Source organism: Camelus ferus, chromosome 7, assembly GCF_009834535.1.
Source record: "Camelus ferus isolate YT-003-E chromosome 7, BCGSAC_Cfer_1.0, whole genome shotgun sequence".
Taxonomy (NCBI): Eukaryota; Metazoa; Chordata; class Mammalia; order Artiodactyla; family Camelidae; genus Camelus; species Camelus ferus.
In genome coordinates, this window is record NC_045702.1 from 12,514,939 (window position 1) to 12,530,079 (window position 15,141).

General features: G+C 38.5%; 1 protein-coding gene across 4 annotated transcripts in view; it reads left to right on the forward strand.

Annotated features, from left to right (window-relative positions):
- Nucleotides 1–15,141, forward strand: part of LRGUK (leucine rich repeats and guanylate kinase domain containing) — a 100,184-nt gene that overhangs the window by 74,024 nt on the left and 11,019 nt on the right. Inside the window, exons 16-18 of one of the 4 annotated variants that reach the window (XM_032483369.1) lie at nt 1,442–1,584; nt 12,716–12,804; nt 14,663–14,782. In XM_032483369.1, coding sequence (XP_032339260.1) covers nt 1,442–1,584; nt 12,716–12,804; nt 14,663–14,782 — 352 coding nt within the window. Of the gene's footprint in view, nt 1–1,441; nt 1,585–4,396; nt 4,591–12,715; nt 12,805–14,662; nt 14,783–15,141 lie in introns of those variants that run through there. The other 3 variants (XM_006193679.3, XR_004321269.1, XM_032483371.1) reach the window with 3 other exon arrangements.

Sequence of the window (15,141 nt, forward strand, 5' to 3'; positions counted from 1 at the left end):
AGCACTGTCTGGCAGGCACATAGCAGATACTCAACGAATATGAGTTGAATGGCTTTTCCATCACAGGGATTTAACAGAGAATGTTTCCATAACGATAACGATTGTCTCCTATCATGTCTGTGATTGTTATAAATATAGTTACTACAGCGTTCCTTTGCAGAATGCTCTATCACCTTGGGACCTTGGGTGTGGATTTGCCCATTTGTTGCGTCTTCTGAGTTTCTTCCCCTCTCTCAAGACGGGTGCTGGGTTGTGGAGCTTCCGACTTCCGTGCTGTGGTTAAATAGTTTTATTTGTCTGAAACATTTTTTACCTTGTTTTTATTGGCTCGGGATTGCCACACAATTTGGTGGGAGTTCAAGTTCAGATTCCATACCAGCAGCACGGCACAGGATTAGAAGTCTGATTTCCCACAGGTGTTCCTACCCTCACTCCAGGTGAGACTGTGCCCAGGCCAAGTCCTGAGGTCCATGGGCTGAGATTTCTGGACACTCCCTTTCCAACTTCTCCGGTCTTATACATGAAGCACACAGGGACTGGTCTCCCTTCTCAGTCCAGAAACCTTAGCCCCCAGAACACTCTGCCTCTTAGCTTCAATTCCCAACTCCTCCTACTTGGAATCTTCCCTTCACTTCTAGCTCCTGGAAATTTTTCTTTCTTGGTTTCAATTTTGCTATGTATCAAAAACAAACTTCTGTAATACATTATCCTGTGTTTATTTTGTCTTGGCTGGAGATAGCTTCCCTCATCTGCTCAGTCGGCCATATTGGCTAGTGGTCCATGTGGAATTTATTTATTTTGGCATTTTTAGAGTGATATTGAAAGTGTTGATGTTCCTACATATCCAAAGGTATTTGCACCTGGGCCCCCTATACGTGTGCAGGTAATAGAAACTTGGACTGTTTATATTGTAAGTGGACGTTCTAATGTTTTAAAGGAAACATTAGACGTTATTTATGAATACTGTTAAATAGTGACCTCATCATCCATTCCACTCCTTTTTAGTTTCTTAGCATTGCATGTTTTATTATTGTTGTTGTTGTTGTTGTTGTTGTTATTATAGCCTTTTAGGATAATTTTGTCAAATGGAAAGTAATTATAAAGGGAACTTTTCAGTTAAATATCTGGAAACCATTGTTTTTGCCAGGTTTTACTTCCTTTAATTCCATTCATAAGCTTACATTGATTAAACACTAAGTATACTCTCAGGACGTATCTACTAGGTGCTACAGGGTCACTTTATAATTTACAGTAATAATTATTATCATAGCCTAAGATATATTTTTAGCTATCTTATTTTCAAATTGAAATTCACAGACTTTAACTATACACTTTGCTGTGTTTGGGCAAAATCCAGATATAAAACATTTCTCTCACTTCAGAACATTGCTTTGTCCTGTTTTATGTCTTTTATTTTAAACTTGATTTTTTTTTCCCCTAGCAGATATTAAACAACCTCAGCTGAAATCTGAAAAGTCTCCTAGGAAGTTTAGAGGTTCGAGTGACTGGGAGTGCCTGAATTCTACAGACAGAAACTACTTTGTGAAATTATGGGCCAAACTTTCAGGCAAAAAAACGCCAGTGGTAAGAAGGGACAGATGGGGGGAAGTGGCACCTGAGCATTACACAGTTCAGACAAAAAGAGGGTTTGATATTTTCAGACTAGCAAGTTTTGCCAAAACTGTTCTCTGACTGGTATTCGGCCGAAGACAGGTTTTCCCCCTGCCTCCTTCTACACCTCTACAAATAGACTCAGGTTCCAAAAACAGAATATTCAGTGTAGATTTTGTGAGTACCTTTCCCCCCAGCTCCTAGTCAAAACTCTGACACTCATTTCTTCTACTTAGCAGAGTTGAAAGCACTACAACAGAATTAATGCTGTAAATACGTCCATCAAGGGAAAACTTGCTTTGCTCTTGGGATATAATTTTGAGTATTCTTGTGCTGAGCCTTCAAAGCGAGTCCACTCAAAGAGCCCACGTTTCATAACCTTGCAGCACTTAAGCTAGTCCTGTAACGTATTTCTGATCCTGTTCTTTAGCTCAGAGATGTCAGGATGGCACTGAGTTCAAATTAGGTCGCGTTCCTTTCCCCTCCATGATGGTTTTCCTGTGATGGTCTGGGACACAAAGGGACCTAAATCATCGCAGCTGCCACAGAAGGCACAGAACTCGCGATTTGGTTCTCACCTCCTTGGTCGTAGTTTCCTTTAAGCCTCACCTGTTCTAAGCAAATGAGCACATTATCTTCTAAAGTCACAACCGTAGGCAGTGGTCACAAGAATCAGACTGGTGACTTCAGATGAAAAGTGTAGGGCCGTGGTCTGTACAGGGATAGCTGTTCATTCTGCTCTGATTAACTCCTAAGAATGGGGTGTTTGAGGTGCAAGAAGACATGAAAGTCAGCTTAAGTAAGAGGTAGTTCCATTATTAAAAAATACAGTGAGTGGCTTCACAGTACGTCGTGAGCAGGGAGGACGTGCAGATCTCACAGTAACCGGACATAGGATCGGAGAGCGCGGTGCTGAGGCTTCTCTGCCTCCCAGGTTCCTCTTGCCTCTGCCTCTGTTTTTCGTATGTTCTGTTGTTGTTCTCTCTCTCTCTCTCTCCCGCCTGGCCTCCTCCACTCACTCGGCTTCCCTCCCACATAATTTGAACTCATTCGCGTGCGTGCCAGCCTTGACCCTCCATGACCCCTTGGCTCTGTACCCACAATTCCTGGCCACTTCTCTCTGTCTCTGTAATTCATATTGAGGAAGGCAAAGCAATCTAGTTGGCCCAGCAGGACTTTTCAGGCCATCCCACATGGATCAAATTAGACTGCTCTTCCGGTCACCCGTGGCAGGTCGAAAGGCAGGGCCACGTGGTACAGACTGTGGCTTCTTAGAAGCAGCAGAGGGTGGTGCCCTCTAAATAAACGTCGATAAATAATATAAATTTGCAAAATGAGACTGGAGTGCAGAAAATGTCCTATTTATTTATCCAAAATGAATTAAATCTGCACTTGTTCCCATCTACTAGGACCTGTGGGAAATCAAATATCAGTCATGAGGAGTGGGGGCCACTCCCATTCTTTGGATTAAGTTCAAGAATCCTGAGGTTTTCACCATCCTGGAAAGTTAGGGAAGGGCCCCTGGTTTCAGACCATCATGGTTACCATGGAGATTCTCCTTGTCTGAAACCCTGAGTTCCATTCTGAGCCAGTGGCTCCTTTTCCTCCATATCCTCTCCCACTAGTACCTTTGCCTAGAGCTGACCCCTGAGAGCTTGCCATACCCTAGGTGCTCCATCTCCCTGAGAAACCCATCGGCCTCTGTCCTCCCAGTCCTGGAAACCCAGCCCTTTTCAGCTCAGCCCACCACTTTCTCTCTGTACTTGCTATCCCGTCCTCCTCGGATGATGTGGCTTTATGCTTCTTAGAGCTTAGACTTTCAAATACCAGTTCTTTTTCCATCTTCCAGGACATGGACTATCCAGGTTATTAACTCCAGAACTCACATCCTTGGCCACCTTTATTCTTTAATGATAAGTCTGTGTCCTGATGACCAGAACTGGCTCACGTCCCTGTTAGGCTGTCCTGCCACACAACCTCAGACACACGAATGAGAAATCCACACTTTTAATTTGTAACTTCTGCCAGTTAGTGGGTTTTCATGATATGTTTAAACATGACCAACCTGAATAGACTCAGTACCCAGGAACATGAACAGAGGAACAGAGATCACGCGCGCGCGCACACACACACACACACACACACACACACACACACACACAGTGTTCTCAGCTATAATTCATCTCCAACATCTCAGTATAACATTAACGAGCAGTATGGAGGACCTGGAGGGGAAGGTATGCTAAAAAGGCAATGTGAGAGTAGAAGCAGCCACCTTGGTGGTGGGTGGAGAGCAGGTGGACAGACCAACTGCTGTCCAACAGTCTCATGAACTTTAACATGCCCAGTGTCACTCCTTACCTGCAGTCCTCCCTGAGAAAGCATTCAGCCCCCATAATCCAGGGCATCTAGAGCCTAGTCTGGAAACCTACTGTGTCCTGTGTTAGAGGGTTGGCAGTTACCGATTTGTGATGGCAGCAATGCTCGAATCTCTTGCAACCTGAGGTTCTGGTACCTTCACCTGCCAGTCCTGGTGGAGATATAATGCAACAGAGTGGTTTCACAGAAAAGCAAATCAAATCCCATAAGAACCAACAGATTCACTCATCAAAAATCAGTGCAAAGATAATGCTAAATTGCTGCTGTCATATATATGGAGTGAATTTGCCTAAGATTATTTTTAGTGCCTCATTTTCTTATAAAGATTATGAATTCAATGCTATTTTGAAATTGTAAGTATTTATCAAATTTTAGGGTATTTCGTAAGTTGTTAACCTCTTAACAGCTGTTATAATGCTGCAAATGAGCAACAGCTCTTTTGAGATCATCACAACAGAAGCTTTAATGAGATGTTATGGTGCTGTTGGAGACCAGAAGTAGCCTTTATACAGCATTTATAACTTGGAAAGGGCTTCATGTAAGTTGTCTTGTGTACCTGTCATTGCAGCCCTTAGGAGATGTGATTTTTCCTCATTTTACTTTCCCAACATAAATTCCCATGTGTTTTTGGAACTCTTTGGTGGATTGAAAAAAGGAATTGCAACTTCCTCTGTAGAAAACCTGTATCGTGAATTGTCAAAGAAAAAAAGTAGAAATGTTTGTGCTTTCTTGGTGTCTTAACTGTAGATTTAATGTCTTTATATTTACCTTTATAAACTGTCAAGAGAGCCATTTGAGAGTGATGGACTAGGCAGAAATTCCCACCGTCAGTGCTTTTTTGGTTCTGTTTCTCTGAAGCACCCTTTCTGCTCCTGTTGAGGACGGCATCTTCCCATCTGCTCAGAACTAGCTCGCTCTCACTGCGGATGTGCGACCTTTCAGTCTAACCCCTCTGTTCTAAAATTCCATTCTTTCCTTGTGCGTGGTTTGTAACTACGTGCATGTCAGGGTATGATTATAAAATAATAGGTTTGGTTTTGTGTCTTATGGAAACTGGTCCTATTCCCGGGTAGTCACATATGCACGTGTCTTCACTAGATGGGTGAGTGTGTATTTATGTGTGCGTTTGTGTGTATTTTCAGTCTAGGCTTGCCTCTATCCACATTTAACAATTGACTCCTTGACCCAAGAGGAGATTCAGTAACTCTGAGTTCATGTGACAGTCTTGCCGCCTACTGGGTGATCTTACGAAAGTCACTTATCTGCTATGAGATGTCATTTTCTCTTCTGTAAAATAGCGCTAGTAACAGTACCTTACGATGGTATTGGATCAAATGCATATGGAATTTCTTTATATGTCATGGACCACAAAATGAATGTTTTATTATTTTTGAGATAATGTTTGACAGTGAGGGGAGAAAGGGTTCAGGCTCTCAGTTATTGTATGCCTTAAATGTAGACAACATTATATGTCAACTATATTACCAATAAAAAAGAAATGACTGGTATAAATTTGGTAGCAGGTAACAAGTACATTTGTCAAGGCTGTTAGATACAATGTCAATATACAAAAATAAATTACATTTTAATAGCAATAATCTGAAATATATTTTTAAAACTTTATATTTTGAGTAGCATTCCAAACTATCAAATATTAAGAATAAATCTAATGAAAGATGTATAGTATCTCTACATGGAAAAGTGCTAAACATATTATTTAGAAAAAATAAAGATCTAAATAAGTAAAAGGGTAGACCACATTCATAGTTCCAAGACTCAGTATTGTACAAGTATCAACTCTCCCCAAATAGATCTATAGATTCAGTGCAATCCAGTCAAACTCTCATAAAATTTTTTGTGGGGATTTATAAGTAGGTTTTAATATTTATATGGAAATGCGGAAATTGGCACAAAAATAGGCTAATAGACTGAATAAGAGGCCAGAAACGTGCCCATGTACGTATGGAAAGTTAATTTATGAAAAGAGTGTCACTGCTGAGCAGTATGAAAATGATGGTATTTTGCATCAATTCCGTAGAAATATGGAAAAATTTAAATTTAACCCTGATCTCACACCATACACAAAAGTTACCTTATGGTAGATTGTATAAATGTGAAAGACAAAGCAATGATACTTTTAGAAGACAATGTATGAGGTTTTGATGACTTCGGGGTGGGGATAGATTTCTTAAATGTAGTTAAAAAGTATTAAACTACAAAGGAAAAATTTCAAACATTGAGGAGCATTCAAATTAAGAACTTCTATTAATCAAAAAGCAGCATTAAAGAGAAAAAAACCACACAGAGGGAGAAGATATTTGCATTAAGTATAACTGACAAAGTACTGTGTCCAGAATATATAAAGAACCCCTATAAATTTTTAAGGAAAAAATAGGTAATCCATAGAAAAATCCCAAAAGATAATGTCTAGATGACCAATAATCATGCGAAGAGACATTCAACCTCGTATTCAGGAAAAATGCAAATTATAACCACAGTGAGATACCATCATGGATAAACTAGAACTGTTAAAGTCGTGACCTGACTCTCAAGATGTGGAGCAATGGAAATTCTTATAAGGCAATTGGTGGGAGGTTCAGTGTGTACACTGTAGATAATAGTTGAACATTATCTGCTGAAGTTGAGCAGACACATGCATTCCATGACTCAGCAGTGGTAATCCTGGGTATAAACCCACCAAAAATGGGTAGCCATGCACACCAACAGGTATGTACAAGAGTGCTTATAGTAAGCACTGTGCATAGTTTCCAAAACTGGAAACTCAAATGCCCATCAGCAGTGGATGGGCCAAGCACGATTTTGAATATTCCTATAATAAAATATATACAGTGATAAAAAGTGAACAAAACACCACATGGATATATCTCTCAAACATACTGTTGAACCAAAGAATTTGTGACTCAAAAGAATACAGGCTATATGATACTCGTAAAATACAATTAAAAACCAGGCAACACTAAGCCATAATGTTTAGGGATGCAAGTTAAGATAATAAAAGTATAAAGAAAAAGTGGTTGCCATAAAAATCAGTGGGGTCCTTATCTCTGGAGGGGGAAGAAGATGGTAATTGTTGAAAAGGGTCCTAAGGGACTTGGGGGATGCTGGCAATTGTGGAATTCAGCAGGGTATTTGGTGTAGTGGAATGAGTGTCATCAGCTGGACAAGCCTCAGTGAGTTACTTAGCAACTCCAGGATTGGGCAGGATTTCCTAGAGCTTGAAAGATCAAGGGAACTCTATAAGGTGATGCTGAAACCAAAACCAGACAAAAGTCCAACTAGATGATCAATCTGAAGAATCTGAAAATAGTGAGAAATTCAGATCACGGTGATAGACCAGATCAGGGTGGGAAATTTAACAGCCAAGACTTAGCTTCCTGTCTCATGGGTGCAAATCTGAGAAAAGTAAAATAATGAGTTAAGGGAAGTGCAGCCATGTGTGGAAGGAGTAGTGCCCATGGTCTGTGTGGCAGTTCATTGGAGGATGAGTTCACTACGGCTTCGTTAGTTTAGCAAGCCTAGGAAGGGCCTTTGCTCTCAGACACCCTCTCCAACCCCATATGCAAAAGGCTCCCTTCCTTCCCTTCCCTTCCCTTCCCTTCCCTTCCCTTCCCTTCCCATCTCCTTCTCCTTCTCCTTCCCCTTCCCTTCTTCTCACTCATTCATCTGTCTACCCGTCCTAAATTTGCTGAATTCCTACCATGTATATAGGATCTGGATTTACTTTTCAGTGTAGACCAAGTATTTTCTGACCAGACCCTGTTCTAGACTGAACAAGGTGGGCCTGGCCCCTGCCCTTATGGAACGTATAGTCTATGGAACCCTCTGCTCTCCTCTCCTCGGTAGGGTGAAGTCAGTGTATCTCTAGCCCTTCTACTGCTGCCTTCTTTCTTTGGGTAGGAAATGGGCTAATGGAGATGGAGATCCTCAGTATTACTGGCAGCTGGTTTTTTCCCTCATCTCTAAGGTCTCTGGGGATTTGCTCTAGGGCCCTACTGATTTGTCTTTGTTTGGAAGAGATATCCAAGAATGGTAGTCTTTGCTCTTCAAGTCTGTATAGTATCTGCTAACATTGCTTTTCTTGCTTGTTTCTCCAATAGTTTATCAATACAAAAGGCTTTCTATGAATATAACCATGATTTAATATGAATTAAAATAGTCAGTTTCTTCATTTCCTCATCCCTTGTTTATATAATCCTTTGTTGCTTTATCTTTTTCTCTCTTTATAGCCTAAATGGTATTCTTTTCCAAATGACTCCCAAAGCACATTAATTTGAACATATCTAAAAGATTCTTGGAGAACTATAAATATAATTTTAATCACCCTTACTTCTTAAACACTGACAATTTTCTTTTTTAGGTTTGAGTTTTAAAAAATGCACTGCTCTTTTCTTACTGCTGCAAAAAGTATATAATAAACACTATCTAGTGATAGGTTTTTATTTGTACAACCCTCACACATACCAGTGATTACAAAAATGTAATTCCGCATGTTTTACTTGTCAGATATCACTGTGCTTCCTTCCATTTCCCTTGCCGGAGGCAACCCCATTTCGCATGATTGGCTCCCTGGAAAACACACACGAAGGTTATGATGGCTTAGTGAAGATTTTTCGCTCTGGAATTGCTGTGACTAGGTTTTTGCCTTCTAGGGGAAGCTTGATTTTCAGAACTTCAGTTGTATCTGTTTGTCCAGCCTGGAGGAAGGCTACACGGGCTTTTAGCATGACCCAAGTAGTCTTTGATAGCCATCTTGCTGGTTGGTATAACAATGTATTCTGTGTTCTTTTGTTCATTACCTGTCCTAGACCTGGAATCAGTCTTTTCTCTCTGACCTCCTTAGGGGAGACCCTTACTCCTGAGGCAGTCCAAGTTACTAAAAGTCAATTCTCCAGGAAAAAAAAAATTGCTGAATGACCAATTCATTCAAAGCCAATTTAACAAATGGATGCATGTGGCAGAGAAGGCCAGTACAATCCTGTAAATCCTATAAAGTACCCAAAGAAATGAAGTCTGGTGAGAAACTGGACTTGTGTTAACAAAATACTGAGCCCTACATCTACTAAGCACAGTTTCCTTTCAACACTATGAGGCAGGTCAGCTCAGCGAGCTTGTCTAAAGTTACACAGCTTAGAAGTGTCTATGTTGACTCCAAAGGACAAGTGCTTTCTTCTACTCTGTGTTTTTCAGGGCATGGTGTACAGTACCACATTTATTACCTAGAATAATACTATAAAGGGATGCTTATAAAAATAGAACTACCATATGACCTAGCAATTCCACTCCTGGGTATATATCTGAGAAAAATAAAAGCACTAATTCAAAAGGGTACATGCACCCCAATGTTTATAACAGGATTATTTACATTTGCCAAGATATGGAAGCAACCTAAATGTCCATCAACAGATGAATGGATAAAGATGTGGTTTATATATATAATGAATAACTAAAAAATCAGCCATAAAAAAGAATGAAATAATGCCATTTACAACAACATGCATTGACTTGGAGAGCATTTTGCTAAGTAAAATAAGTCAGACAGAGAAAGACAAAAACTGTATGATATCACTTGTATGTGGAACCTAACAAACACAAGAGACTAGTGAATAAATCAAAAAGGAAGCAGACTCACAGATATAGAGAACAAACTAGTGGTTACCAGTTGGGAGAGCCAAGCAGGGTAGGGGGAAGCATAGGGGAAAAAAGTTATTTTGGGATTATGTGAAGTCAGGTGTGTGAAACTTTTGAAAATTATAAAGCAATATAGAAGTTGGCTCTTGTGTCCTTTTAACGTGACCCATGTAATCTTTGATAGCCATCTTGCTAGTTGATATAACAATGTATTCTATGCTGTTTTTTCATTACCTATCCTAGTCCTGTAATCAGTCTTTTCCCCTAGAAGTCTTGGTTTCTTTAAATGGGAGATGGTAGTACAAGAATACAACATGGTTGCTAGAAATGCTTATTGCTATTGGAGTGGCCATTGCTTCTAGGCCTTTTCTGTGGCTAGAGAAAATATTTCATGAATTCAAGTTAGTATTTCCAATTCAGATTCAAGACTTCAGGATTTTTACTTTACTTTTTCCTCTGTTACATATTTTCTTCCACACTGAAAATCCCGCTTCTCAAAGACATGGGAGATGATAGCATCCCAGTTTCTCACTGTATTTCTCATTTTTTTATCCACATTACACACAGAAGATTCTCAGAATAACAATACTAAATACTACCAGCACCTATTGTAAAAACTGAAAATAGTTTATTAAAAAGTTTTTTGCAAATGTTTTCTCCCATTATTAATTATTACATTATAGCTGTGTTATCAGAGCTTATTGTCATATACTCTCTCCCTTTTAACTCTCATTTTGTCTTAGTTTTCAAATATGTTCATACGTAATACTCATCATTAGACCTTAGGTCAGTATCTGTCTAGTTGTTTTATTGCCTAAGCTGACTCTCTGCTAGATACAGAAAGCGCTATGCGGAAAATATTTCCTGCATTCTTGCCTGTTGGTAACAGTCTGTTATACTTTACACTTGAATTGTAGTTTTTATCACCTATCCTGTCTATTTGTTTTGGTTTACTTTATCAAGAGCTCTTAATGTTGATATGTTGGATCTTCTTTGTCTATCTTAAATGTTTGTCACCTCTTAAATCATTTTACCTCTTTCTTGACTTCTTTTTGAGTTACATTTTTTCATTTATATATTTTCTATTTCTCTTATTATTATTTGTTGTGTATATTCACTCTTGTATTCCTTCTGTTTTAGTTTTCACTTCCTGAGTGAGTTTTTTCTTAAATTTTAATTCTTTCCTGAGTTCTGTCGCCTCTTTTGTGAGTTTGTAAAATTGTAATTTATTCCTTAATGTTTTGTGTCATTTTCTTAGTGTCTTTTAGTTTATTTTGAAATAGTAGGTTATGGATTTTATCTGTTTTCCTTTCATTGTGTATAGAAGTATTATTCTACCCCTTTTCCTCTTACTTCTTATAATAACTTTGTATGGGATTTGACTAGAAAATTTCTCATTTTTATGTGAAGTTTGTTTTCTCAAACTTTTAGAAGGAAGATGGTTTTTCAAATAGTGTTAAATGCATGGCAGTTTCCTTCCTGAGATGTCCTGGTTCTGTTGCCTTACCCCCAGGAATTTTTAGTCCTTACTTCCTTTTTTTTTTTTTTTTTTTTTTTTTTTAATGTAGAACCTTCTCTTAGAAGGGAGCCCTGTAGTGGATTAGTTTCAAGAATTCATTGTTGATTCAGCTCCTTCAGAACTTACCATGGACCCCTTGTTCTTAGCCACTATGAGAATGGGAACAGCCCCTCCTAGGTTTCAGCTGTGGTTCCCGGATTGTCCTGCTTTGCTTTCCAGTGACTACTTCTGAGCTATTTTGAGCTTCTCCTGTTCTCAGGTCTTTGAGTCGCCCTGTTGCTTCCTTCGGCTTCCTCTTACGTGGACACTGATCCATGCAGGTATTGTGGCTGTTATCACCTGTGTTGGGGGGGTTGAGGAGAGCTTGTCACCTGGCTTACCTGTCTTTCTTGTAAATGCTTTCATATGTTTCTATTTTGCAATTTAGTTGCTATATCTATTTTTATGTGGAAATTCTGGAAAGCCCAAAAACTGTGCTTCCACTACCCCTGTCATCTTCCCAGTCACAATATAATTTAAATCAAGGATCAAGATAGGAAAAAAATAAGGATGGTATATAGTAAAATCATGATAGAAAATGTATATACTAGTATAAAGTAATGAGGAAAAACAATAACAAATCAACATGAGAGTAAGACAGCAGATTTGGCTGATGTATAGTCATTTTATGGTAACATGAAACAATTTAGATGTATTTATGGAGTTATTTAAACATAGTTTTTAAATGATGAAATTTAAGTAGAGTTTGGTTATTCCTTTCTTGTACCATTATAAATCCCCTCCCTCCCACCAGCAGATACTTCCTTCTCATTATGCTTACACCGAACTGCAGAGCTAATGGTCAGGGGAACCATAAAGTGATCTTGGCAATCACGTATCCACCTGAGAGGCTGTGTTCAGTGAGTCCCCTTGTCAGCCCTCAGGTCATTTGTCTGATGAACAGTTTCAAAAACTTGACCTAGAGTTTCTCAACAGCATGTGTATGTATAATACAGCCTGTCTTTCCTCCCCGTCTTTTTAGATGTCTTTTGGCACCAGGTTATAAACCCTTCGGATGCAGAGACTTTTTTTTTTTTAATATCTTTGTATCTCCATCATCAAATACTTACCAAGTATTTAGTGATGGTGATGGGATGTTGGTGAAATACCCAAGAAAGACCTCCCAATCTGTCCTGTTTCAGGATCATACCTAACATGGTTGGATATAGCCAACCAGTTAGTTACTATATATGTGCTGAGATCTGGTAAAACTCCTTGGGAGATCATCTCATTAGAAAGACTTTTAAAATGTAACTAAAACTTGTCATAGTATTATTTAGATGTCAAATGAAGTTTACATACTAAATTGCAGTCTTCATAAAAATATTTTTCATTTTATTAATAAATTGTTCTTTCTTTCCACTGAACAAATATTGATTCTATTTTAGGCCCATTTCTTTTCCCCTTTTCCTTTCCACACATTTGGCAATCTGTAGCAAGAAGAGAATGACTGTAGCTGTTTTAATCATCTGACATTTTTGAACATCAATGTAATTTTAGATCCTATTTCTTGCCTAGGAAAGAGAATCTGTGGTGAGACAGTATGAGGTAGCCCGGCAGGCTCTAATGGGAAAGACACCGCCTCGTCATACACTTCTATTTCAAAGGTAGCGATTTCTCACATTTATTTATACCTGGGCATATTTAGATCGATTTTCTAGTATCCAGATATACTAAATGAATCCTAAATCATCAACATAAACAGGGACCTTTGTGCTAAAATGGACCCAGTGATTCAGTAATAAACCTAGTTCTAGAAGTTGTATTTCCCTTTCATTTATATGTATTTTTAAAGGCACAATATGCTAATAGTTATTAGAAACTGATGATTTTTTTGCAGTCTTTGAAGCCTGCAAAGAATGATATTTCTGGTGGTGTTTGAATATCAGCATTGGCCTTCACCAAGGCTTTGATGACTGAAGGTTAATTATATCCTGTTCAATAGCCTGTTCTTGTCCCTCATGAATCTCAAAACAATAGTGATTGATGATTTGCAGGATCATTTGTTTAATGTCTTCTTTCCGTATTAAACTTTAAATTCCATGAGGATGGAGACCATTGTATCTTTATTAATCCATGAATTCTTAGTCCTTAATGTGAAATGTTTCTCTTTGTCCCTGATGCATAGTAAAGGCTTCCTAGATATTAGTGGCTGTAATAATTATTGTACTATTAATTATTACATGTGAAAAGGCACATTTAGGCTTTAAGATGTACTCAAAATGAACAGCCAAGATGTTTATGAAATGTTCGCATTTTATTTTCTCATTAATGTTATAGGCTTCAGTGTTCTGAATTCTCTTTTCTGTGTGACCTTTTGGAAAATATGAGCAATAAAGTCAAGTCCCCGTTTTCAGAAAGTTACTAAGAGCACTGACAAGACCTTAATGATAGTGTTTTAAAGAGCTTTTTAACATGCAGTGCTTCAAGGAAATGGAATAAAAAAGCCATTTAAAAATTCTTTTCAATTTTACTCCCCTTTATTGTCTGTCATTTTAAGCTATCTGTTCAAAATCTTTAACCAATATAAATAAAATTCAACTTTGTCTTGTCTGTCATGTATCAAAAAAAGTGTGATTAATTTCCCCCATATTGGTAAGCCATCTTTGGATAGTGTGATTCAAAAGACAGGCTGTGTGGAATATACAAAGTTCCACTGAGGGGTCGGGAAGGTGGTAGCAGGAGATAGGCGGTGTCCCCTAGAGCAGCTAAAGCTGGAGCCTGTGTGACCTCTGAGCAGCACAGTGGCCGTGCCTTTTAAAACACTGTGGACAGAGACACTAAGCCATTTTAAATGTGTGCTCCAAATGGGTCATACTAGGGCAGAATGATACTTTGAATTTGCATGCATTTATATGCAGTCGGGCGACTTTGCACATAGCTCCTCTATTTAGCAAGTCTAGGGTGAACAGCAGTAGGATTTATTCTCTAAAAATAGTTAATGATTCTCTCAAGTCACTCTGGGGAAACAGGCAAGCATAGATGAAAAAAGGGTATTTTATACTAAAGTTCGGTTGAAAGTACAATATGAGAATTTTTAGAAATATTTTATTTTGGTATTATTTTAAAGCCATAAACATAAACAAAATTGGAAAACATCTATTTCAATTTTTATAGCAGTTGATCTATTGCTGGACTTCATGTAACAAATGGATGAGGGTTTACAATAGAATACATACTAATCAGTAGGAAAATAATTTGCCTCTATTAATTTCTTAATGGATAAGGAATATTCCCCAAAATACAAATTTGCTTAATCTACAAATTAGAATGCAGTAATGCCAGACTCTAAGACAGGCTCTGACATGAACGTTTATAAGTGCATATGTTACATTATGCCAAATAGATTTTATTGGCACTTGCATTTACTTGGGATGTAAAAGTCAGTATTTAGATATTACATATGTATTTGCTTTGTACCGTTATAAAATTCTTTGGATTTTTTTTTTTAATTTCTAATTTCAGGGGTCTAGTACCAGCACCCACCATCTGTAGTCTACATTATTTTGCAGCTTTAGAACTAAAGAAAAGTTTTGAGCTTTGTGAAGATTATTTTAAACCTCCCTTTGGACCTCCTGAAAAGAGGTGAGTTGAGTTTTGTTGGATAGAATCGGTATTTTCTTCTGGTTAGTTAAGAGAAGGCACTCCTCCCTAAGCTTCAGAGAAGTCCTAAAACTGGGAAGCAAGGACCCATCTCCCACCATGGAATTTGAACAGAGTGGATCCTGGCCCTCTAGGTTAACCTGGCCCCAACCTAGGTTAACTGGAACCTAGGAAGCTTCTCTCTGAATCTTGAGAGAGTGACACAACCAATGGTGCAGGGCAGTTAAGAGATCATTCAAGTGGTAGAAGAGTCAAGAATCCATTGTGGAGTGCAAGCAGCGATGTCTACCAGTCTTTCCCTGCATCGCAACTTGGGTGTGTTCTTGGCATGTACCAACCTT